Raw genomic sequence first — 24,875 nt, forward strand, 5'->3', positions numbered from 1 at the left:
TACACAGAAATTAGTGTTTCAGATTCTCAAAGCATTTAAAAATACTCACAGAGCCTCACAACATTCCTGTAACTAATTGCATTGCATTCTTATTCATCAAAACATTTAAGGATACTCTTCCATATGATTTCAGTATGTTTGCTGAACAAGTCTACAAGATCTTTACTATACAGCAAAGAGAAGGTAAATTAGTTGTTCTGAAGTTACGTCATGAGTGTGTATACAGTGAGAAAGAGTATTGATGTCTCCTGAAGTCTCGATCTTTCTTTAGTTTTGTGTTCCTATTTCACTATTTGATACATGAGAATCTGAAGCTAAGTCTAGATTTAAGTTGACTTAATTAAGGTATCGGGGCTTATTATATCCAGAAGAAATGTTGTTGAAAATAATTTTACAAGAGAGTATTTCAAGAGTAAAATATCCATGCTGAAAACCAAGGTTTTCCTTATTCAGGAGCCAAAAAAATTTCATACCAGATAAAGTCTCCCATTGACTTTAAGCTTTGGATCAGAGCCTAAAATAGTTTGTTAAGCATGACTTCTGCAGGATAATAACAGTTTAACTGGAAATACTTTTCTAGGTGTAAGCACTCTAAATACCTTGAGAATGAATGTTCACAGCATGCTGAAGTACTTCGTATTATTTCAAGTTGTATACGTCCTCATAGTTTTAAAATTATTACAACAATAGAAACAAAGAAATGGACAAAGCATAAGTGAATTGTTTCTAATTTCTTTTAAGAAACAGAAAATGTTATTGTCTACCCTTAATGAATCATTTTGTATTATTCTTGCGAAATTGATAAATCTCCTTTAATGTATCTCTTTAATAAATGTCACGTTCCAGAGCTTAAATATATTTTATTGTTTGTAATCGTGTAGTGTCAGATCGTACCAACATGCTCACAGTTTCCCTAAGGGGTTGCTGCTGTAGAGGAAAACTATATATAAAGGGAAATTTCCAAATCGGCGAAAGGTAAAATGTGTAGCTCACATAGTTAAGGGCATGATAAACCTGAGCTGTCATGTATTGATAACTGATGTCTGATAGCTTAATTTTATCTTATTGCACCAGATCAAGGACAAAGTGAATGATATTATTAATAAAGCCCTAATACTGACTGAACATAGCAATACTAATTTTATGTAAAGTTTCTAACTAATGCAGAGTGCAATAAAAATGTCATGAAGATTAATGCTTGGTGGAATTATCTAATGCTAGATAATAATTTATCTTCCAAAGTTGGCTCCAAGATAGAATCAGACCGGCATATTCCAGGTGAGAGTTTTCGTTCATTTCTATTGTCTACAGAAAGAGTTTTCATTCTTTTTCTGTAATGCAGGTATGACATCAAAGATGACTACACCTTGCGCATTAAGAAGGCCATGAGCACAGATGAAGGAACCTACACATGCATTGCTGAGAATCGAGTTGGAAAAGTGGAAGCCTCTGCTACCCTCACTGTGCGAGGTGAGCGTTCCCATGGAGGGAGGACCTGTCCCCTACATGGATAAATTGCTTTCTGATGAAATGGGCCACACCTTTACCTGGCATTGTTTGGGTTTCACATACCCTTTGCAATTGCGGGTGCTGGCACTGATTTACAACAGAGATAAAATCCTGGTCCTGTTGATATTTGGAGCAAAATTTTAATTGACTTCAGTAGGATAGGATCTCCCTGCAGTTAAAGAGCTGTTGCAGTGTTTTTTTTATTGAAGAATGGATGCATATATAAATATACACACACGTAAGCAAGCACTACATAACCATGGGCATAGACTTTAATATGTGAGCCATCAGTTTAGGCTATTATTCATGTTTCTTTTTCTAATAAGTATAAGAAGTATAGTACGGAACTATGTTTATTAATGCCAAACATAATGCAGGTAGTATTATTATGCGATTAGATCTGCCATAATTAAACTCTACCGTTACTCTTTATCTGAAAGATAAACCCCAGCCAAAGGAATAAGAAAATCCTAATTAAATTTTGTAAGTATTACAAGGTAAAGACTATCATATTCTCTCCTAAAATATCCTTGGTCTCTAGTATCCACTCAGTGTTTATGTACTGCGGTTTGATGTGGTAAGGAGGTTTTAAGACTGGTAGAATAATGAGTTGCCAAAATGTCTTTTGTGACAGTAGATATAGACGTGCTAAATATTATGGGGAGAGAAAAAGTTTTTAGGCTAATATTTCCATATGAGTAAATAGAATATAATAGTTATTACTTCATTCCAAAAGATAAGCAGCAATTTGGCACAATGAATATCACGCAGACACTATTTCACAGTTTAGTGGTGCATGCTGACGGTTTTCAGTAGAGCTGTGAAAGGTTAATAAAAACATTTTTAGCTTTATCTGTTCTTCTCTTTTCATACACATTAAATCAAATGTTCAAAGTCTCAATGGATTGCTTTATTAGAACTGGGGTCAACTGACCCAAGAGGCCAGCTTCCATTTCCATCCATTTAATGCATGGACACAGTTCAGTTTAATTTGCTGAATTCAAAGGGAAAAAAAAAGCACTCCATGGCTTTGTACGGGGGGAGATGTTAGTATATAACAAAGAAAAGAGAGTATTGTGATAATCAATCTGCTGAAATATTACCTCAGTGTGCGCTTTAGAGAATAAGTGATAATGCAGCTCTTCCCGTTTTTAAGCTGAAGAATCAGGTTTACCTGCTACATGCTTGTGTAAAAGATTGTTCTTCCATTTTGTAACGTGAGGAAAAATAGTCACTACAGTGAACTCCCAGAAATACTCTCACTCTGTTCCTTTGTCACAGGCAGAATCATGGTATCCAATAAATCTGGCAACCAATTCAATAGCCTTTAAACACTCCTAGAACTGTGTATACATTACTGGAGCAAGCCTTTTAGATTTGCTACCTAGACTTGTGATATAAACAATAGCTAGAACCAAGCAAAAAAACCCTTTGAAATCACTGAAGCTTGAACATGATGAAATTAGGGCGAAAAAAAACTGAGGAAATATATAATTTAATCGATTTTCCTACAGTAAAAGCAGGTTTTCATTATCTTGGGTATTCTTCCCCCCTGGGTTTGTAAATTATAGTCAAATTCATAGTGTTTATCCAACAGAAGGAAGCCATGGTATTATAAGGATATTAAATGTTCAGGATATGATAGAAAACCAGAAAAGCCAAGAAATTCAATGGGGAAGGTTATTACTCTGAATTTTCTGAAAACAAAGGACTGGGAAAACACCCATTGACTTACGGACCATAAAGAATGGTCCTTTTAATTAAAGGAAGCCATAATTCTGAATTCTTAAACTTTTGCCAGTTTTGTCTGAAGCTGCTTTTACCATAACTGTTTGTCATGTAGAGGAGCAAAAACACATAGCACTTCAAAATTTACTTTGAGGGTGTCTTGGTTCCTTGCAGGTGTTGTGGTTACAGCTGCAAACCTGGCAACAGCAGCACTGTCCTTAGCTCCCTCATTCGTGGCTCCATCTACTTAAAGCAGGGGATGAGGATGAAGTCAGGGAGTTTACATTAAACTGTCACAAACAATAACAGAATTTGAATTCTGTGGCTCAGCCTTCATGCCCTCTCTTGGAAAGGTGCACATCACTCTTATTTCTTATCTCTCTGCAGAAGCAGGAAAAAGACAGAAAGTCTTCAAATAAATGATGGGTGAGAAAGGGCAGCAGGCTTGAAATAGTTAAATGAAGTGGGTATGCCAAAGTAAGGATAAAGACACAGAAAGGTTGAGAACGAAGAATGTCCTTGCATGCTGTGTTACCTCTGGATCTGCATACCCTACTTTTGACCCTAGCCTACACAAAAGCATAAAGAGCTAGTTAACTTCTTAAAAAAAAAAAGAGAGAGAAAAAAATAAAATAAGAGAAAAAAAATTGTGCTGTTGCTCAGAAATGTGTAAGTACTTCAACTGCTAACATCGGGGAAGTTTGGCCTACCCAGATCCAACCTGGAGTCAATTTTAACTTTTCAGTTCTTCTGAAAGGGGATGTCTATATTTTATTAAGAGGGACTGACAGCCCTCTTCCCCAGCACAAGTATAATGAAGGGCTGTTGCTATAATCAAGAAATCGCTTGTTGCAGCAGCAGCTTTCAATCTTGATATCAACCTGAAACAGTATTAACCTGTCGATCATTCAGCAGCAATTTTTTTTAGGAAGTGAAAGTTATCTAAACAGTAATTTGGGAGGTTCTGTGGCCTCAAAATCCCTGCGGCCATTTCAGCCTATTTGTTATATTTTCCTCAGCACCATCAGGAAGGAAAAAGCGGTGTGCTGTAAGCTTTTATGCCTGTTATTGAATGGAAAAAACCGTGTCCTGGGCTTTCTGTAGCCCTTACTGCTGTACGGACTGGCCATGCTTAAAATTCAATCGCTGTTTGACTGCGAAAGCAAACGCCTTGCGTCTACTGGCATGACAGTTGGCAGTCTGCGGCTTAAACTGATGTGTTTATCGGGATCTAAAAGTTTGTGCTAATGCAACGCCATTTTTTCTTTTGTTAAGTATTAACAATGATACTTGGTGATGGCATGCAAAGATAATAAAAATGTTTCTCAGAGAATGGCTCCAAGCAGCTTGTTCAGATGCTATGCTCAAGTAAATGTGATGAGTGGCACATGACTGAACAGTAACAGCAGTAAACATTTTACTTAGGCTGTCTATCATTTGAGGGGTTAGCGATCATGGTAGTATCCATAGTGGAAGGTAGCATTACACGTCATGCATTCTGACAGATATTCTTTTCTTTTTTTAATTTCTTTTTTATGTTCTCACTACACCATTGTAATGTCAACAGCTCGCCCCGTTGGTAAGTAACCATCCTTCTATCCATTTTAGCATGGCTTCATGCAATGCTTCATCTTTCATTTGCAACAGCATTTAACTGGCTGAAGTTAGCAGCCAGCGCTTCATAGTTTTAACTGTCTAACACCAGGCAAGTGATTTTGACTGACAAAGTGCTATTTCTGGACTTTGTGTTTTCTGCTGTGTCATGTATAAACGCATTTACCAAATCACGAACAAATACCAATCAGCGAAACGGGGTGGGTGTGGTGATACTGAGCCAAAATCACTCATTCAGGCATTTTTAACGGTCTGTTTAAGGGCCTGGTACAGAAGCCATTGAAATCAACGGAAAGGATTGTATTGACTTCGGTGAGCTTCTATCAGGCCCTAACCGATCAGCTCATTATGCTTTTATTGCATAGCAGTAAAAGCACAGGCTTTGCATGTCCCGTCTTTCTTGTATCTTTCAAAGAGTTTTGAAATTAATTAGTCCTGAAATTGAAGAGGGGATGGAGTAGATTTCCGTGCTTGTTAAGAAAGTTCATAATTGATTTTTGCCCTTGGGTCATCTTTGAATGCATTTTGGAATGTGCTGTATAGGATGCAGACTGTTTTGAATAACAAGTCCAGAGGAAGATAACCTCTGGATTTTGAATTCCCACACTAAAAATTTGTTTCCTTCCTATAACTTTGAAATTATTTCTGAAAATTCATAAAAATCTAACTGAGCATAATGGAAAAATTGCAACTGTCGGTGGCTGAAATTCACTTTTGGTGTTCAGAAGTTTCCTAAACATATTATTTAGTTTTCATTCACGGATGTTTACTCTGTGCCTATATATATTTTCTAAATACTTTAACCAGTTGCACTGCTCCTCTGATTTTTGTAGTTTGTGTTTAGATGTATCTTTGTATCTTTTAGAATAACGATATGGTTACTCTTGATTTTTTGGATTAGTGTGAAAAGTATGTACTGGTGTTTACAGAGAATCCTGAGGCGTTTGGTCTGTCTTTATGTAGTCAAAACTTATGTTAGATACGCATTTGACTAATGTTTGTGAGTTTGAACTTGTCCCAGCTCTTCACTGTTACAAGTTGGAGGAAGATAGGTTGGAATAATTTAAGGATAAAATCCAGGTTAGGCCTCTGTTTCCAGAACCAAGGTGATCCCATGGTTATTAGTTTACTAACATAGGCATGGCCAAGCCGACTACCTCCACAGTCACGGCATGGCTTATCCTTACCTGGAGAATTCCCTGTGCCGAGCGGAAATTCGCTGTTCTCCATTTGGGATTTTGATAGCAAGCTTTAAACCCCAGTCACTACTGTATTATTTTGTCATTGTGCTAGTTCTCGAGAAATGAATTCCCAGGAGTTGTAACTGTGTAAAACTGGAGTAAGCTCATACAAAAATTTTTTCCTTTGCTTAGAAAAAAGTATAACTTTAGCATGCTTCTGATGTAACTCTCTCATGTGGGGGGGGAGTGGTATGCTAATAATGAAATCTCCTCCTCCATTCCCTAAGAAAATGCTACAAGATTAAAAGTGTTTTACTTCTAGTTATTTTTCTCACTCTTTAAAGAAAGGCAAGAAAAAAAATCACAAAGTAGAGATTGTTTCAGGCTCTGTGAAAGCCACGTAAAGTAAATGACTGGAGATTCACAGGAAAATGATAGGTTTCAGCAGCGTTGGTGGTGTCTTATTTCAGAACGCATTCTTTTTTAAGACTTTTCAGACTGTTGAGTCATCCATGATTCCATCTCCAAAGTTTATACAGAAGCTCTTGGTCTCAAGTTACTTATGTCCAGGTATATGATCCCCTTGTGTGACCATGCTGTGATCAATTTGTCATATTCCCTGCCTATGCTATTTTATTTTGTTACAAGTGAACATCTGGTACAAAGAAAATTCTTCTTTTACATGAGTTATTCAGGAAACATAAATGAGAATGGTTGACTTTAAAATAATTCTTATAAGGTCATACGGTCTGTATCAATTTTTTTTAATTTAGTGATTATCTTTGTGAATTGTGAAAAGATTGTTAAGTAAGTTTAAGTCCAACCTCAAAGATATTTAACATGTGGAATTCCTGTACAAGTGTTTATGTAGTGATTTGTGTATATAAGCAGATCACTTTCTTTAGATCATTTTTATCTGATCTTGTGCCTGTAGAAAAGGCAATACTGTCCTGATGGTGTATGCCTTATTGTCTTTTGCTTAAGGACCTGAAGTGAAACTGATTTCTACAGCTCATATCTCTGTTTCAGAGAAGTGTAGGTAAAGCAATGGCTACCTATCCTGTTTTTTGAAAATTTAAAGCCCAGTAAAGCAAAACAAAGTAACTTTCCTCTCCACCACCAGTTCCCCACCAAGAAGCCCAAAAAAGTGTCATTTGACAAGAATGGTCAATCAAATCTTGTAGCATTTTTTTGATCAGGAAATTGGAACGCAGAGCAAAAATACATCTCCTTACAGAAAGGAAGCTAAAGCAAACACCACTTAATGTTATTAAGCTCACAGCTCTTTAGGAGGATAACATTTTAACAGAAGTATATCTATATAGTTATCTATACGTTAAACTGCAGGGGAGCAGTTTAAAAGTTTATATTCTTTCATGACACCTGAGAATTATCTATGTACCTTTACCTTTCATCACTACCTCCAATTCAAAGCAGACATTTTGTCTTTGTTGTGTTTTAAACAAGACCAAACCATTTGCTTTCAATGCCTTGTCACTGAAGAACGGAAGAATGTTTTTTTAAGGTTCCAGCATTGCAATTCTTGTTGCAAACTGAATAATTTTCATTTTCTAATTGTTTTTTGCCTGTTTCAAATATTTATATTCTATTAGTTGTGATATTTTAATTTAAATCTCAACTTGAGTGATAAATTCAGGAGCGGGATTACCAATGACCATGTTAGGTTTAAGCAGTTAACATATGGTATATACTATATAGACAAAATGATGTTCTGCCCGAGGTGGATGGCAGCTGGGGAATTTAACAGCTCTATGCCAGAATACTCATCACATTTGGATTTGCTGCTAGGGATAAATGTGTTGCCTGTTTCTAAAATAGGTGTTCTCTTATTTATAACCTTTTGAAAAGATTTCTGACAGGATTTACAACAGATGGGTTTAGGAAACAAGATATTTATCCCTATTTAGGTCATTTCTGTTGTTATTTCACTCATTAGATGGATTTTCCAGAAGAGCAAGTTAGTATTTTCTCACTTCCACATCCTGCTGTATTTCTTATGGCAGTTGGGCAGGAGAATAGCTGTTGAAGCAAGCACAAAAGCTGGGAGGAGCTCCAAAGTTTCATCTAGCCACACTGAAAGTAACACTTGACAATCTTTTCAAAAGCATTTGCTATAATGCTTTGAGACGGAGGGCCTAAAGTTCAAAAAGAAGATCTGTGAAAATCTGTCTGATGTTTCAGTTACTTTTTTACTAAACATCCAAAAAGTCATTCAGATGACAGAGTACTCAGCTTTCTAATTAATATTGGCTATGTCCAAGTGAAAATACAGTTCTTTGCATTTCAGTTGCCTTGCAATAAGTCAAGCTTACTTAATGTATTGTCATATGCTATGACTCATCTTCCCAGATAGAAGTGACGTGCAGCAAATAGCTAGATACTTTTGCCACCTGGATAGAAATTAAGTATTTGGAATTAACTAAGGAAGTAAGAGGAGACGAACCAAGTTACAAAAACTTCACTTCCGTACCATGTTGGAGAAGAGAGAAACAGATAAGACACCTGCCATGAATTTTCCAAATTTCAGACTAATTAAATACAGTCTATTCACATTTAAGTGTAATGTGACTGTATGATGCATTTCATTCTGCTCTGGGAAGTTTTCATGTCATAAATCAGCCTGGCATGACTTAATGGTCTATTAAGAGTGGTGCAGCATGAAACATAAAATAGAAAGGGCCGTATTTTAAACAAAGTTGTATTAGGTGTTGTGGCTTGAAATCATATTGTTCGGATGGTTCAGACTGGTAAGTGAGAAAAATCTCTCATTACTCTTCATTCTGACCCTTGCAAGGAAAGTCATAGCATGAATGCTTTTTTTTTTTTAGTATATTCATGAAAATATCACCTTCACTTGAGACACTGAGGATCTATACAATATCAGTAATGGCGATTGCTGTGTGACAGAAGAGATGAGATCATGCTTGCAAGTATGGTGCCATCTTTCAGTGGCAGAAATCTCAAATCTATATCAAAATGATATTGCCTGTCTGCCTGCTGCTACCACCTGTGGAAATTTTCAGAAGAGAATGAGGATACCAGTGGACATTAGGCTTTTGGGATTTGTTTCTTCCTTGGGCAAAAGAAGGAGGAATGCATTGCTATTGTTTAAAAATAGGCAAATTCTTTAAATTAAAGAGAAAAGGTTACCATAGAAGGAAATTCAGATTTCTTTGTATACCAGTAAGAAATTAAAATATGGAGCTGATTTGTTCTAACAGTTCTTAGACTTTTAAAGACCAGTCTAAAAATCCTAAAGTCGTTAGCATTTCTACTTTGGCAAAACTCCACTGGCTGAACTTACACTTGAATCCTATAATGACTTCAGGTATCATAGAAATACAATGTTTGCTATATGTGGGCCAGAATGTCTTTGCAAGCGGACATGGTGCACATTAACCACCAAGCATTTATGTGCTGGTCCACAAAACTCAGCTTCACTTCCAGCTGTTCCACATCTTCTTGGGTATGCCAGGTAGTGATGAGAACAGAAACATAGAAGATCTGGTAGAGGATTCTTCTTCAATGATAAGCGTGAAAGACGGCAGTGTAGGAACTTCAAGTTTTTGGAAGTCACACTGTGATGTCCTGGCTCATTCCGCTACGGTACCAAGTATGTGCCAATACTCACACTGTTTCTCTTTAGAGAAAACCCAGTTACAGCAAGTGCAGGGAAGTGATCAAGGGCCTCCTTTTTTCTTTTTTTTTTTTTTTCATTGCTGAAGTCTAGCTTGGGAAAGTTTTAAGAAGTTTGGTGTGTAAATCTTTTTTAACTTTCCTGAAGCATGCTCAAATCAGCGGGAATTTTTTTCTTAGGTGGATTTAGAGTCTTTCCATAAGTCTTCGAAGATTAGTGTATGAAAAAGTCTTTTGCTGTGTTGCTTCCCCCAAACTTTTCCTTTCCTTTTTTCTAAAAAGAGAAATTGCTTACTTTTCCTTCAGCAGGAGTATGGAAATCAGTGCATTAACCCATTCATTTTTACCTTTGCCTTCTTTGCTCAGTTGCTGCTAGCCATATTAGTTTGGATGTGACCTTGGTATTCAACAGCAAAACGACTGTATGCCCCATTCCTTTAATGCTAACATTGTCAATCAATCAGCATGAATAGTACTTTTTTCTTCCTCACTCCTTTTCCTCTCTTCACTTTACAGTGGCCCAAATTGAGCAGAATATCTCATCTCAGCCTTTTTTATTCTCAAGGGTAAACAAACCAGGAACTTGTCATCTTTCTCACTATAGATGTAGCCTATTAGCCTATCTAGCTCTTTACTCTTCTCATCATCTCCTTAGCTCTTCTCTTCAGCATGTGAATTCATGGGGTTTTTGAAGGAAATAACCGGATTACACTTATTTTGAGGAAATGTTACTACATCAGCAAGGGGTAAGCTGCTCCTTTTTAAACACATTACCAGCAAACTCTCCTGCTATCTCCCATGACAGAAGGAATCATGACGGATTACATGTCTTTTTGTTGGCATAATTTGTTTTATTTGCTAAACTCACAGAAGGCGTAGTAGCACCAGCCATCCCCTAATGGTAGAGTTTACATTAGCAAGTGGGGGCGGGGAGCCGGAAGTGGATGCCTTTCCTGCTATGTAGGAGACAGAGTTGGATTTTTTAAATAATTATTCTCATAGTTTTGTTTTATTGTCATTAGTCCTAGGTAAGAAGGAAGAACAAATCTTTGGTAGTAATTTTTTTTTGTGCTTCAACTTTTGTTATAAAAATGATAAATGCAGATTCGGCAGTTAACTGAAACTGGCAGGGAAACTTTGTACATTAACCGAACCTGCTTTTTCATTACTCTTTATCTCACATCTCCTTTTTTCCACTGTGCAGATTTATCCCTCTTCTTTCTTTTAGGTCATACAGGTATAAAAGAGAGATTTTGTGTGTCAAATTATATAGGACAGTTAGCATTTTTTATTTATTGGTTCTCTAGACTTCTTTCACCTCTTGCAAAAAAAGGAAAAAATGCTTATGATTCCACGCTTTCAAAGATAATCTGCTTCAGTGTTTCAGATCAAATGAAGGATAAAAATGTTGTTATACGTGGAATTCAGAAATTGAATTTAAATTGAAGATTAGAACAATTAGTCCAGGTATGAAGGAAGGTTTAGCGTTCTCAAATGATTCTCAAAGTTCTCAAAGTGTGATCTTTTCACACTGTTGTGTTTTCACATTGGCTCACCTGAAAACAGTAAACAAAACAAAACAAAAGGAATTTCTTACTTTCCATGAGACAGGAGCAGCTTGAAGGACACTTACAGCAGAACTAGTCCTGGTTAAAATCTTGCTGAGACCTCATTTCTCCCTGCTTTCTACCTCTGCCCCATTGTAGCCTGACTCCTCTCCCGCAGTGCTTCCTCTCATTCAATCTGCTAAAAGTTCTCCCTGCATGCCCCCTGTGCTTCTAATTTTGTGTATTTGATCTATTGGTGCAGGACATATGAGAATTAATTTTGAAGAAGTGTCAATGTTATCAATGGTATCTGAGCTATGGATTATAAATACTCCCCTAGGTTATGGGAAGCTGCTTTTCAGAAGAATCCAAACCAAGTACCTACTTTGCCACCTGCACCTGTTTCATTTTAAAATAATATCACAGGTCTAGTGAGGGGCTTCATGGATCATTTGTTATCCTCACAACGTACACATTCCTCATTTTTATTGACAGAACCATCCACCTGATGAAGAAATCATGAAAGAAAGAAAACAGTCTAAATGAACAAAGAAGAGAACATAGTTAAAGAAAAAACTAAATTTCCATAAAATGAGATGTATACACTTGTTTCAAAGTCCAACTGCACTTGTACAGGCTAGGAAATAGTTATAGATTCCTATGTTAACATGATACTCGTGGGAGAGAAGTAAAAGGAAACTAATTTCCTAGGCAACTCAGTCATAACTAGCATGCTAAAAAGTTCCTTCCTTCCTTCCTGGTCTGTGAACACACCTAATCACTGGAGCACACTGTAAGATTGAGAAGTCTTTTCACTTTAAAGAAAATGACCGTCCTAAACTTCCATTAGTTTATCCCTGGTAAGAAATATCTGAATTAGTGATAGGCCTAAGTTTTTATCCTCTCAGGCTTCTGTAATGGCTCCTGTGTCAGAGGCTACACCCTTGATGTATCATTAGTCACAGCTAATAGTGCACTAAAAACTTTGTGTCCTAAGAACCACACATCACTTTTGGTACCCATCAAGAAGACCTGAACTTCTGAGGAAAGAAATGCTGACTCAGCCCAGGCTTCTGGTGTTTGAGACTGGAAATATTTTCTGTTTTCCTCTATTTACTTCATCAGCAATAGTAGCCTCGCAAACCATCTTTCAAAACTCCTAGACTTTCATATCTGCGCTTTTTGGCAGCTCATGCCACACAAAGGGCAAATGTTGCTACAGCAAGCTATATAAATAGGGCCTTACAGTTTTCTTTTGCATTTGTATCACAAAAGCATCCAAAAAGTCCAATATCTACCAGACCTTCTAGAAAAATTTAATCAATGCCACACAAAGGTGGGGGATCATTATTTTCTTTCAAGAATTCCTGTACTGCCTTCAACTGTCATCTAAGCCAGTGTCTGGAACCAGCAAAGCAATCTTATAAATAAGTAGTCCTACTCCATAGATGATGTTGAGGGTTACCTCCCTTTTCAAAATACATAATAACTCATCTGGAGTTCTGGGGACTTCTGCTGTCTTCCGTATAAACATCTTAGAGGCAAGTCTTGATCTGTATTTGGTGAGACTGGAACTGGGTTTGATCTTTTAAAGTATGCATACGTATTGAAGATCAGCTGAAGCAGCCACATTAATATTTTCGCTGTGATAAGGGCTTGGGATGAGCATTGAGATATCCAGTTTCAAGTCTGTGAGGGCTTTGCAAAAGAAGAGTATGATGTTGATGGGGTTCCTGAAGTCGGAAGGCAATTCAGGGTAAGCGCCATTATCTTATCACCCTAACTGACTCTCTTACTTCCAGGCAGAGCTACTGAGTATTGTACCAGGTGTAACTTTGATTGTTCTAAAGGGTTATTATGAAATTAGTTTATTGCTGCAAATGTACAATGATGAAAAAGACTGTAGATGGGAATATTAGGTTGCTCTGCTGTCTCTTCTCTGCTGAAGCAGAGCTGCGTCTTAAAGAATCTTGGTGCTTTCTGCTTGCTTCTCAAAGCTTTATCCCCTATCAGTGAGCATTATCTGAGTTTTGCTTTACATCTTTCCCCTTATCCTCTTTGAACCAGTCACAGAAGTATGTTTATGGATAATAAACAATTCCAGTTTAAAGTGAAGCACTCATCTTTATCACTTCAGCTTGCCTAAGTAATCCTCACAATGAATTGCATTTGCAGTTCACTGTCGACTGAAATTAGTTGCAATTAATGGTTGTCAAATCTGTAATTTAAGCCCTTTGATATTTTTTGCTGTCACTCTTTTCCTGTAATATGTTATTTTTTCAATGAGTCTGATCCAAAGACCACATAAGCCAATAGGAGTATTTGTACCAACTTCAATGAGCTTTGAATAAAGCCTCATATGCTACGGTATGTGAGGACATTTTATCTAAGTACATGTAATTAAAAGTTTACTAAAGTTTTCATTATCTGAAAAAATGTTTGGGTTATGTAAAATGAGTCTCATAGTGGCAGCCTTAGGTAATTGAGGATGTTTAGAAAGAAAACAAACAACAACAAAAATCCCACTGATATTAGTTGCTGTGGTTACAATTCCATATCTTCCAGCAAAACTGGACTAAAACTTGCTACAAAATCTATTTTTAATTACAATCACAGCGATATAATGTACGCACCCCAGGGCATGTGGGCTGAGGGAGGTGCTGTGAGCAAGTTAGTTATGATAATAAAATTCCCTTAGCATCACTGAATTCAATGTGAACCACAAATCACAAGATCAGCTTAGAAAACTGTGTCACTGGAAGAACATGTTGCTAATACTTAATGTAGGATCAGTGTACTTTTTGCTATACATTCACATTTTTCTGTGGTAATTTTCGCCTCCCCTTCCGAGTCTTCTGCCACGTTTCTTACCAGGTGACCAGAGTTAACCTAGGAGGGATGAACTCACCGTCTCAGTCAAGCTTCTCTACCTTAGCAGCTTTTTCAGCTCCTGGTGACTCGGCATAACCTTTAGTATTCAGTAATACTACTGGGAAAAAAATGCAATCCATCCTATCAGTTCAGAAATTCTGCTGACTATCAAGATTGACGGAGAGTTGAGAAATCCTTTTGAAATAATTTGCAGTATTTGTTTCTTCTTTTTTTTTTCTACAGCTCTTTAACACTTGAGCAGAGGCTACCTTCGTATACCTTTACTAATAGAATAAAAGATCCATTCAGTCATGCATAAAATGACATCTAGAAAGAGTGCAACAGAACGTACTCTTCCCATTTTGAACATAATTCATGCTCACTACTGCTCACGCTCTCTCTCCATTTTAATTCCTGCAGTAGGATACTGTTCTGTGCTGTAAAAACAGTTCTGAACATGATGTGATTAACCTTAGGGTCCCCCCATCCCCTCTTCTCAAAGCCCCCTCGTACATGGCCTATGCTTTTTATTCATGTTCAACCATCTGATTTCCATATCATCCCGCTCAGCCTCACAAGCGGCTATTAGCATAACAGAGCTTTGTCGTGACATTGATTGAAGCCAGTGCTTGCTGAATGCAGTATCAAAGCATAATTTGCCAGAAATCAAATCTAATTTACTGTATACTATTTAAATTTCTCAAAAAAAAAAAAAAAAGAAAAGAAGTTTCAATAGAAGTATAGTAGGTCTGTAGTCTTAATTGTTCTTTTTTCATATTTTTGTCTAGTCCCCTGGAATTCAAGCAATATATTTCCTTTTAGAGCCATTGTCTTTGACTCTCAAATTTCAATTAAGCAAGAGTTTTTCCACTCTGTTTATTCCAGTCCAGTTAATGTTACATCTGAAACAGGAAAGGGTAATAGTTTGATAGGCACAACACTGTTTGCTGCTTCATAACAGTTTCTTCAACAGATTCTTCTAATGACCTTAATGTTAGCTTGAATTAAGTATTAAAGTACCACATAACTTTAACAGCTGAAGCATATCAAGCCTGCTGTTATTTCTTTAACTGAACCTTTTCAGAATGTTTTAAAAATCCACCTACTTTGAGAGAAGCAATAATGGCTTGAATTAGGTTTTGTCAAATGTTCCACTGAAGCTGAGCTTTGAGGAAGTCGTGATCTCAGTTAACCTTTCTGCAAAATGGGAGTAATAATATTTATCTATCTTTATAAACAGCATCTATATATGAAGAGAATGAGCTCTCTTTTTAGGAAAATTGAAGAGACCAAGTGCTTGTTCTGTCAAAGAAGCTTTACTGTCTCTGAGCAGGGTCGTGTTGCATTCTCTGGGGAAAATGCCAGGCTTACTGCTTTGGTAGTTGTACTTGACCAAGAATTACTCCTGCAATTATTAACTGTTACTTTCAATTGCCAGTTTGCATTATTCAACTGGAAACTGATATGGTGAAAATATTGTTTAAATGCTGTAAACAAGGTAATTTTTATCAGAGGCTGTCTATAAACAGACCTATAGCTGAATATGACAACAAACTGGAAGAAAATGGGGGTTTCCTTCATTATAAAACTCCTTCTTTGAATAAATCAAAAAAACACATGCAAGCTTTTATTTTTCCAAAGTGATGTTTTTCATGTTCTTTAAAATTATTATATTAAATAGTATGGCTGAAGGCATTGGTTTTATACTCTAATTAACATAGTGACCAATGAAACTCAGCTCCTTCTGAGATCAAGATACTATATTTAAATAAAAGCTCTGATTAATTTATTTATTTTTCTAGTGAATTTCTAGCAATTATGGCTGCAAAGAAAAGCTAGAAAAGATATCCTTGCATAACCATACCTCACTGTTTACCAGAGTCTTTAGGATGTCTAAACTAGTAGCTATGAGGCCACGGACCTTCTGTTCACCTGGTGTAGCAAATGCTGGAGAGCACTTGGTGTGTGGCAGGGAGAGAACAGAAAAACAGTGTCAATCAATGTCATTTGGATTATCTGGACTGAGCTACAGTCTTAATTCTCAATTCTTTTCCTTGTCTCTTTTTGCAAAAGCAAAGATCAGTTTTCTTCTCTTAGGAAAGTGAGAGATGTTCAAAGTTAGGGGTAGGTCAAAAACTAGAAACTCGGAGTTTTATCTCCCATTGTTCCTTGACTACCAAATTATCTTAATTTTGTCCTTGGAAAGTCTGCTACAGCAACAAGTTCAGTGCTATTACATTTGCTCAGAGCTTTGAATTACTGAATTACAGTACAGACTTGTGTGTGTGAGAATGTTTCAGATGAACCCTTAAACTTACCTACCTTGCATTTATTCGGATATTTGATTTGAAAGATGGGTTTATGGAAATAACATGTCCTTCTTCTGTTGAGCTGTGTCAGACTACCGTCTGCGTAACGTACCCCCAGTACACCGAGCATGCCCGCAACGTCATCTTATGTGGAGTAACAGGGCACGGACTCTGACGGGGTTTCAGGCCAAAGACCTTTATTGCTACAAGTGTCCGTTTTTTATGCAGTTACAGCTCTTTCACGCGCCACAAAATACATCCTGGTTGGTTACCACACACAGCCCACGCGCTTCTCCACAGTCAGGATTCGCTGCCTGCAGCTGTCCACGCGCTCCTTTGCTTCCTCTTAGTTGTTTACCACAGCTCCTTCTCCTCAAGGCCGAGCCCTGCAGGTGTCCAGCTGTTTACCAGTTTCTCAATGCCACAGCTCCTTCTCCTTAAGGTCGAGCCGTGCAGGGTGATCCCAACAATCTTAAGCATCGATCATGCTTAGGTATGATCTAGGGCGTGGTGTCCTGCCACCAGGTTCTTATTGTCACGATAGAAAGATTATGGTCTTGAGACCACCCATGATGCAGCATAGACATAGGACTGATGCGTAGTTCCTGTCAAATGCAGATAAGGTGAGAGGGTTTCTGTTCTCCCAGCTGCCTGAGGTTGCTATTGATTCTATATTAATATCCTGGGCAATGAACTTCTATGGCTGAGCAGCAGATAGTGAACTAATTCAGTGACCTTTATTAAGTGGGTGGTCAGAGCTGTAGAGATACCTTAGTGTCAGGTGTGCCTATAGGAAAGGAGATTTCTGGTTCACAGCTTAAAGGTCTTTCTCTTTTTCCTTTCCCATATGATTGAACGAACAAACACATGTGCTTATTACCACGATACTGCTTTCTGACACCTGTAGGGATCGCATACAGATACGCTAGGTAAAACAAGGTGAGGGAAAAACAAGTAACTTGCTGCAGTCCAGCACTTTAGGAATTGTACAGGATGAGTTCAGGTCCTAGAGTATGTGTAGCAACACCTATGCTCTTATAGAAACCTCAAAACACATGGGTATAAACAGGCAGCAGCAGGGTACCTAGCCCTTCGTCCCTGTCCTTTCAGAAGACTAACACCTGCTGAGGCCCGGGGAAGAGGTGGACACTTCTCTCTCTAGAAAAGCCAAAACCTGTGCTTAGGAGTGTGAGGCAGAAGGAAGACTCCTCGTCTTGTCCTCTCCTTCTGCCTTCTAAGTTTATGGTGATTCATGTTTATTAAGTGCTTTGCAGTTCTTGTTTTAAGAATGCATTAAACCAGTGTTATTCAACTGGTCCTCTTTAGACTCCTGCTGATTTGTAAAGCCTTGGGAAGTACCTCATGAGATAACTGTAAAGTGTATTTCAAAAAAATCAGATCTGCATACATTTCTATGCAGTTAGCAGATTGGCGTCCGTGCTGTCAGCAGGTGTAATCGGAAGCTGGGTCTTGATTACTCTTCGTGCCTAATTAAATAGTTTGTAATTATAACGGTGAAAATATGGTTTTCTAAAACACTTAAATTCTGTTTACCTAAAACTTTAGTGTTCCTAAACCATCCCTCTCCAGAACCACCGTCCCAATAGTGGAATAAAAGAAGATTAATGTGGCTTTTTTTAATTATTATTTTGTCCCCTTCTTCAGCCTGCCCCAAAGGTTAGCTAGTCTTTTGATGAGAATATTTGGAGACACTGCTTGCATTTTTAAGATATGTCAAATAGTATAAATCCAATTCCAGTGAACTGCAATGTTGAACTAAGACTGGAAGGTTTGCATGTCATGCATAGAAGAGTCATTTGCTTTATCACATCATGCTCAACATAGTCGCTGATGTCAAGTTTTTCTCTCAAATCTTCCAACACTGTTTCTTTCCCACTTTCCTTCTGCATGTTAATGCCTTTTCTCTCCCTTCTTATTGCCACTAAACATTGACTCTCTGTTCTCCATCAATACCCTAGACAATAAAACTACACCTCTCTCTCAGAAATTGTTCACTTCTGACTGTGCTTCCTGGTCCGCCGTGTCTGAACACTGTTAATGCCCATCTACTTGAAAACATAGCCAGTCCTGGTTCTTCTTTCTTGTTTTAACTCCACTTTCTCCTTTTTTCTTTTCCTTGTCTCTTCCTCATCTCCTGGAATACCTATTCCTTCTTACTCACCTCTCACTGCTGCCCACAAACTCTTCAACTCCTGCTTCTTTCTTGTCTTTACACAAGCTGAAATCTGGATCTCCTAAGTTTGTGTTGTTTTAGCAACCATTCTTTTTACAGCAAGTCCCCCTTCCCCCTCCATTCTTGACCACACTACCCCTAAGAGAAGTGAGGGAGCTCTTGAACTTCTGTCCTTCTGCTGTCATCCAGACCTTCCTCGCTTTTCTCAATCGTTTTTAAAAGTCTAGAGGGGCAGACTGAAAAAAGCAGTCTGTATATCCCAATTCATACTTTGTGATACATGATAGCTCCAGCACAACAATGAACTCTGTGAAGTGTAGAGGGTGTGCTGACATCTGCCCGGACAAAAGGTAGAATAATACATCAAGAGCTGGCATCATCACCTGACTGCTGCTCCTTAGCATTTATTGTCATCAGAATTTACTCTAGCATATATGATTGTAACATTCCTTTCCCTTTTTTTTTAACAACTGGGGATATCACATACTGATATTGCTGCTCTTTTTGTTGCTGCTGTTATTTTTGTTTATATATTAGTTCTGTCTATACTAATTAATGTTTCTGATGTTATGTCCTCTGGCATAAAACAAATCTCCATAATGTTGTCTCTTTCTTTCAATATTCCTCATCTCCCCCTTGCAAAATATCCTAAATTTACACCATGTTTTTTCTTACATTGTAGCCCCCCCACAGTTTGTGGTGAGACCACGAGACCAGATTGTAGCCCAGGGTCGAACAGTGACTTTTCCTTGTGAAACTAAAGGAAATCCCCAGCCAGCTGTTTTCTGGCAAAAAGAAGGAAGTCAGGTAAGTTATAAGCACCCTATAAGTCTTTCAAGCCTTTCTAAATAATTGTATTGTTATTTTTTTAGGAGTATTATTTATATTACCTTTCAGAGATTCTTTTAATCTTTCACAGGAATTTGTCTTTTAAACTATCAATATTCTCTACCAACAGTTTTCTTTATGTTTTTTAAAAATATTAATACTGTGAAGAGCTCAAAGTCCATTTAAGTTGGGGAAACTTGTGCTAGGTGCTGTACAAATGTATAGAAAGCAACAGTATATATCTTAAAGACTTTTCATTCTGGAGCCCCCAACAGACAGGTGGGTGAGACAAACATCGAAGGTAAAAAAGGTATGACTCAATTTTTAACTAATCAGAGTCAGTAATTACAGTTCATAACTTGTCTAGACGTGATCAAGCAGATATGTATCTAGCAAGCTGATTTACATTGGCATATTCTCATAGTGCATACAGATACAGGATTTGAACACGCAGATGCTTTCCTCAGTAAGATTGTCTCAGGAGATTTCCAAATCTGGTTTTGGAAAAATTTCCGTGATCCTTACTGTCATTTTTTGAAAGCAAAATTTCTGATGTAGCAGTCAATGTTGCCATCGGCCACTACTAACTTCTATAGTTTAATATCTGAATGTCGTATCGTAACATTGTTTTACTGCTGTTGCTGTATAGGCACTATATTGCGGCGGAAGTCAGTCCTTCTCACGCGCAATGTGCAGCTCCCATCAGCGTTTGAACACTGTAAACTACGTGCCATATTCTTTTTTGCACCTGAGAAACGGTTAAAAGGGGCAAATGGATGCCCAAGGATAGTGCCTTCTGCAGCTGACCGATGAAGCCTGTCACGGCTACTATAGTACCTATACTACGTACTCTTCTCCATTGGCTGAATTATTCTATTCAGAGCCCTGTGCTACTTTTTCCCGTACGGCAATATGTGAGTTAATTCAAGTATTCACACTGTGGCTGTGCAGTGCAGATGTGCCTTTTGTCTAATCTGGAGGCATTGTGTGCACCAGCTCAGCTAAAAAGTGAAATAAGAACGGAAGTGCAAATCTCCCACTCTGCCCCACCTGCTTCTGCTTCACCTTCTCACGAGGTCAGAATGACGGGGCCAAGGCTGACAGCGTTTTGTGCTTACAAAAATGCACTATTACTTTATGAGTGTAAGCTTGTATGAGTGTAAGCTTAGTCTTCAGTGTGTTTCTTTCAGTGTATTATTCAGAGAACTTTAGATCTAGCCTCCATGGGATCACGTTCCTGGAAAAGCACAGTATTGTTAGTCTCACTAAGGTGAAAATTGTTCCAAGGGGAAAGTAGAATGGCATATTGAAATTAAAGTAGGAAGTACTGATGTGCTAGCAAACATTTCAAAACCCTTCCTTGTAGAGCATTTTAATAACATGGTAATGTTTATGTAAAGTGAGCTTATAGTGTCACACTTGAATCTAATAAAGTGGACATCCATCATGCTGTAATAAAGAGAAGAGCTTCTAATTAAAGTAGGACATCATTTGCAGGATTAAAGTCATTTAGCGTAATTGAAAAGTGTTAATACTCTATTTTATCCCCTTCCATTCGTATCACTTCAAGGGTAAAAACATTTTAAGGTGAAAATGCATCTTGTGTCTTTAATTGAATGTTATTACCTACTGATTGTACCATGTTGAAGCTGTTTAATTACAAACCTGGAAAATTAATTACCATATTGAGAAGCAGATCCCTGAGGGTTAGAATGGTCTTTTTTGCAAAATAAATGCAACATAGAAATTGATACCTACATGGTTTATAATCAAACCTCGAAACATAGCTCAATGTGATTCACTACATCCTCATGTTAATCTTAATTGAGCATCAGCGAAGTAACACAGGCTAGTATTCCTGTCTCAATATACAACTTGCCAGATTTTGCAACAGAGACGCCATAGAATAGGTGAGTTTCCACATGCTGTGTATCATCACACAAATCTGAAGGATGGTCTTTTGGCCAAATTGGGCGTTGTCCGCTGAACGTACGTGACTTTTTACCTTTGCATGCCCGGCTATGAGTTGTTGCTTGGCTTTACAACGCTTGATCCTGCTTTTACTCGAGGAACCGTTTGCAGCACCACTGTTAGTGTTCGGAGTAATGTTATGTAGTCATGTCAGCCCACTCCAGTGATTACAGGGCATTTTTCATTGTGAATCCATTTCTCAATCCTGTGCCTTTGAGCCCAACCAGCTGGAAGGGAGGGGAGCCGTTCCCTCCCGAGTCAATTTTTGTGCCAACTTGTGCATAAACAGCTGGTCCTTTGTACTCGGTGGCCTTTTCCCCGGAGCCTAACAGCAGCCCACCAATGAAATGCACCAGGGCAGGGCGTGTGTAACCTTTAGACTCTCTAGATTAAATTATTCCTTGAGATAAATTCAGTGCTATTACATCAGATGACTCTGGTTCCCCTCTCTGCAACCCAGCGTGCCACTATTGTGCCCGGATAAGCAAACCGACAGCTAATTAAAACCAGTGAAACTGTAAAAATATTTAAAAAGGGGTTGTACTGTAATTTAGGACAAGTTATAATTCATAGTTATCTGGCCTTTGAGGGGTGGAGTCATGAGACTGATGAGCTCCTCCTGAAGTGTGGAATATTCACTGGGATGTGGTACCTCTCAAGAACAGATAAGCCCGTGCTGAAGATAAGTAAAAAAAAGGATAACCTCCCCTTTCTAATGCAGTGATGAAGAGGATTCTGGATCTTTTTCATCTTAAGAATTCAGAACTTGATCTTCGCTTTGTCTTTTAAGTTGTGTTTCTTTTTACACATTGTATTATAAGTGATAAATGGAGTCAAGCTCAGCCATATCAAGATTCTCTGCTTTCTCATAAAATGTAGTGGAGTTTTCATAATACCTGCATTCAGTAGGCATCTGTGCCAAGCAGAGGCTATTCTGAAAGTTTCAAGGCAATTCAGAAAACAGGGCAATTTTTTCGAGACCCACTTAGCCCTGTAACCTGAAATTGTTTCAGAATTTTCACACTTTTTTTCTTATTGAATCTGACATGTTTACTGGGTACATATTGATTTTTGAGGAAAAATTTGCTGTGAAAAATTTCTTGAACATTGACATTGAAAGCGGGTAAGGGGAAAGACTCGCGCTAGCGTGACAAGTAGCCTAGTAGGTTAATACAGTTATAAGGATATCTGGAGTATTGAATCTTATTTAAGGCTTATCTCTCTCCTTTTATTGCCAAAAGCAGAGAAATAAAGGTGAGAGTTTCACTTCAAAGCAGTATTTTTTTAAATCCAAGTTTGTTGCTTGCCAGTTCCAAATCACTTTTTGTAAACCATTAAGGTCTACTGCAGAAGAAGCAGATCTACAGAAAATTAATTCAATACCCTACTCTATACTTTTAGATTTTCTTTTTAGCCCATAAAGTCAAGCTTAAAAGTTAGTAGGGAGTCATCGTGAGAAAGCACAGCAGAGCTATACAGAGCTGCAGTAGTGACTGAAAGCTTATCACAACATGGTAACAGTGTGTTGGGATAGTCCGGATACAAACAATTGTATTCTTCAGAGAGGCTTGTTGAGTTGACATAAAAGCCAGACTGGAATTACTGTTGTTTAATTATTGTTTAATCTATTCCTCTTTCTGTCTCATTGGACAATGCTGATGACCTTTCTGTTCACATTGCCTCCCTTTTCCTGTTCTTTTTTATTCACATAAGGAGCTGTGCCGGGTGGTATGAGTTTTTCCTTGAAAACACAGCCACTAAAAGCTTTTCCGTCCTTTTCTGTACTATTGATTCATTCAGTCACCATATGCAGTGACTGCTGTATCCATTCCAGTTACTCTTATTAACATCTTTCTTTTCACCAATCCAGCCTAAAGGCAAAAGCTAATCTCCCTGTTTTGTGCTAACTGATGTCTTATCCTGCATGATTTTTTTTTCTCTCTGATGATTTCCACATCAGATTTATACCCTTTCTCTTCACCCTCAAGGCTCCATGCTGCTTTTCTCCTTTGGTATATCTCAGTTTTAATTTCCTTTTACTTCTCCTTTAAGATCTCGTGCTCTGCCAGCTTCTCCTACTTTATGACCTATTTGTATCTTCCTCCCAGCTTTCCTTCTGTGCCATGCTCTTACTTTCTCCGTTGCCCAGAACATATTCACAGCCAAACAATAGTGCTATGCTCCCTCAAGTCGCCGGAATTCAATTCTTTCTGCTAGTTTTCTAATGTTTACTGTAGTATTGTGACCTCCTGGTTTGACAGCCAACTAAGTACATTATTACGAATAAATTCAGAATGAAGATGAATGTGTCACAAATACAAATCACTCAAGTGCTATTGTTGGAAAATTTCTCCCCGCCTAGACCCCCAGCCAGAACACACCACTGTGTGCTGTCAAAGGGCTGTTTCTAATTTAAACTGAAAGTTGCCCAAGGCAGGGAAAGCTAACTCTATATGTTCATAAAGTCATAACCACACTTACTTTTTCTTCTAGTTTATATATAGTACTTTTAATGAAAAATCATTGTCCCTCTAGCTGAGGGAAAAGTGGTACTTCTGTGTTTTGAATTGTTGTGAAATGAATTGTCTTTGCAGAATCTACTGTTCCCGAACCAGCCCCTCCAACCCAACAGCAGGTATTCAGTGTCACCAACTGGAGACCTCACTATTACCAACATTCAGCGGTCTGATGCAGGCTACTACATTTGTCAAGCACTGACCGTTGCTGGAAGCATTTTAGCAAAGGCTCAGCTGGAGGTTACTGATGGTGAGCTATAGAAATTCCTATTGTTTTTTCCTGTCAAAAGTATTTTAAAAGTAGTGTAAATAAAGGCATATGAGATCACATAATTCATACAACTAAACAGACAAGTTTCTGCAGAAAACACAATGAAAAAAGGGTCTCTGTGCAATTCTCGATGGTATCAAAAAGGCATCAAAGTCTAGTTTGCCTTTTGTTTTCTTTCTGGAGGTTCCTTGATGATATGAACAAGGTACAAACCAGCTTAGAGTAGGGTTGGTGAGAAAGCAAGTTTCTCAGTTCACTAGAGCTAAGAGAGGCCTGCAAAAAATACTGTGAAGAGTCAACAGGTTTGTGATTAAAGCAGTGAACTGGGGTGCAGAAAAATCAGGCTCAATTCCCACCTCCGTCCCAGTCTTCAGGATTATCTTAGGCAACTAGTTAGCTCAATTAAATCAACACAGCTGAACTTACTACAACATGTAGCACTTTAGCCTCTGTGGCAATAAGGCACCAAGATATTTCCTTACCTCAGAGCTGTGTTCTAAGAATTTCTCAGTATTCTTAGATGTGAAGAGAGACATGTAAATACATAAGCAAGGTTTTAAGAAAAGGAAAAGAAAAACACTACGTGATCTGTCTTGATGCTTACCATTTCAAAATTTGGGGTTTGAAAGTTATCCTGCCTTGAAGTTTACTCAACTCCATCTACAATCATGAATCCTTT

General features: G+C 37.9%; 1 protein-coding gene across 1 annotated transcript in view; it reads left to right on the forward strand.

The window, feature by feature from the left end:
* Positions 1-24,875, forward strand: part of ROBO2 (roundabout, axon guidance receptor, homolog 2 (Drosophila)) — a gene marked incomplete at its 3' end in the record, with an annotated part of 135,709 nt that overhangs the window by 25,991 nt on the left and 84,843 nt on the right. The window contains exons 4-7 of the mRNA XM_010285434.1: positions 1,343-1,470; positions 4,805-4,816; positions 19,293-19,417; positions 24,004-24,175. Coding sequence (XP_010283736.1) covers positions 1,343-1,470; positions 4,805-4,816; positions 19,293-19,417; positions 24,004-24,175 — 437 coding nt within the window. The remainder of the gene's footprint in view (positions 1-1,342; positions 1,471-4,804; positions 4,817-19,292; positions 19,418-24,003; positions 24,176-24,875) is intronic.

Source organism: Phaethon lepturus, unplaced genomic scaffold, assembly GCF_000687285.1.
Source record: "Phaethon lepturus isolate BGI_N335 unplaced genomic scaffold, ASM68728v1 scaffold12414, whole genome shotgun sequence".
Lineage (NCBI taxonomy): Eukaryota > Metazoa > Chordata > Aves > Phaethontiformes > Phaethontidae > Phaethon > Phaethon lepturus.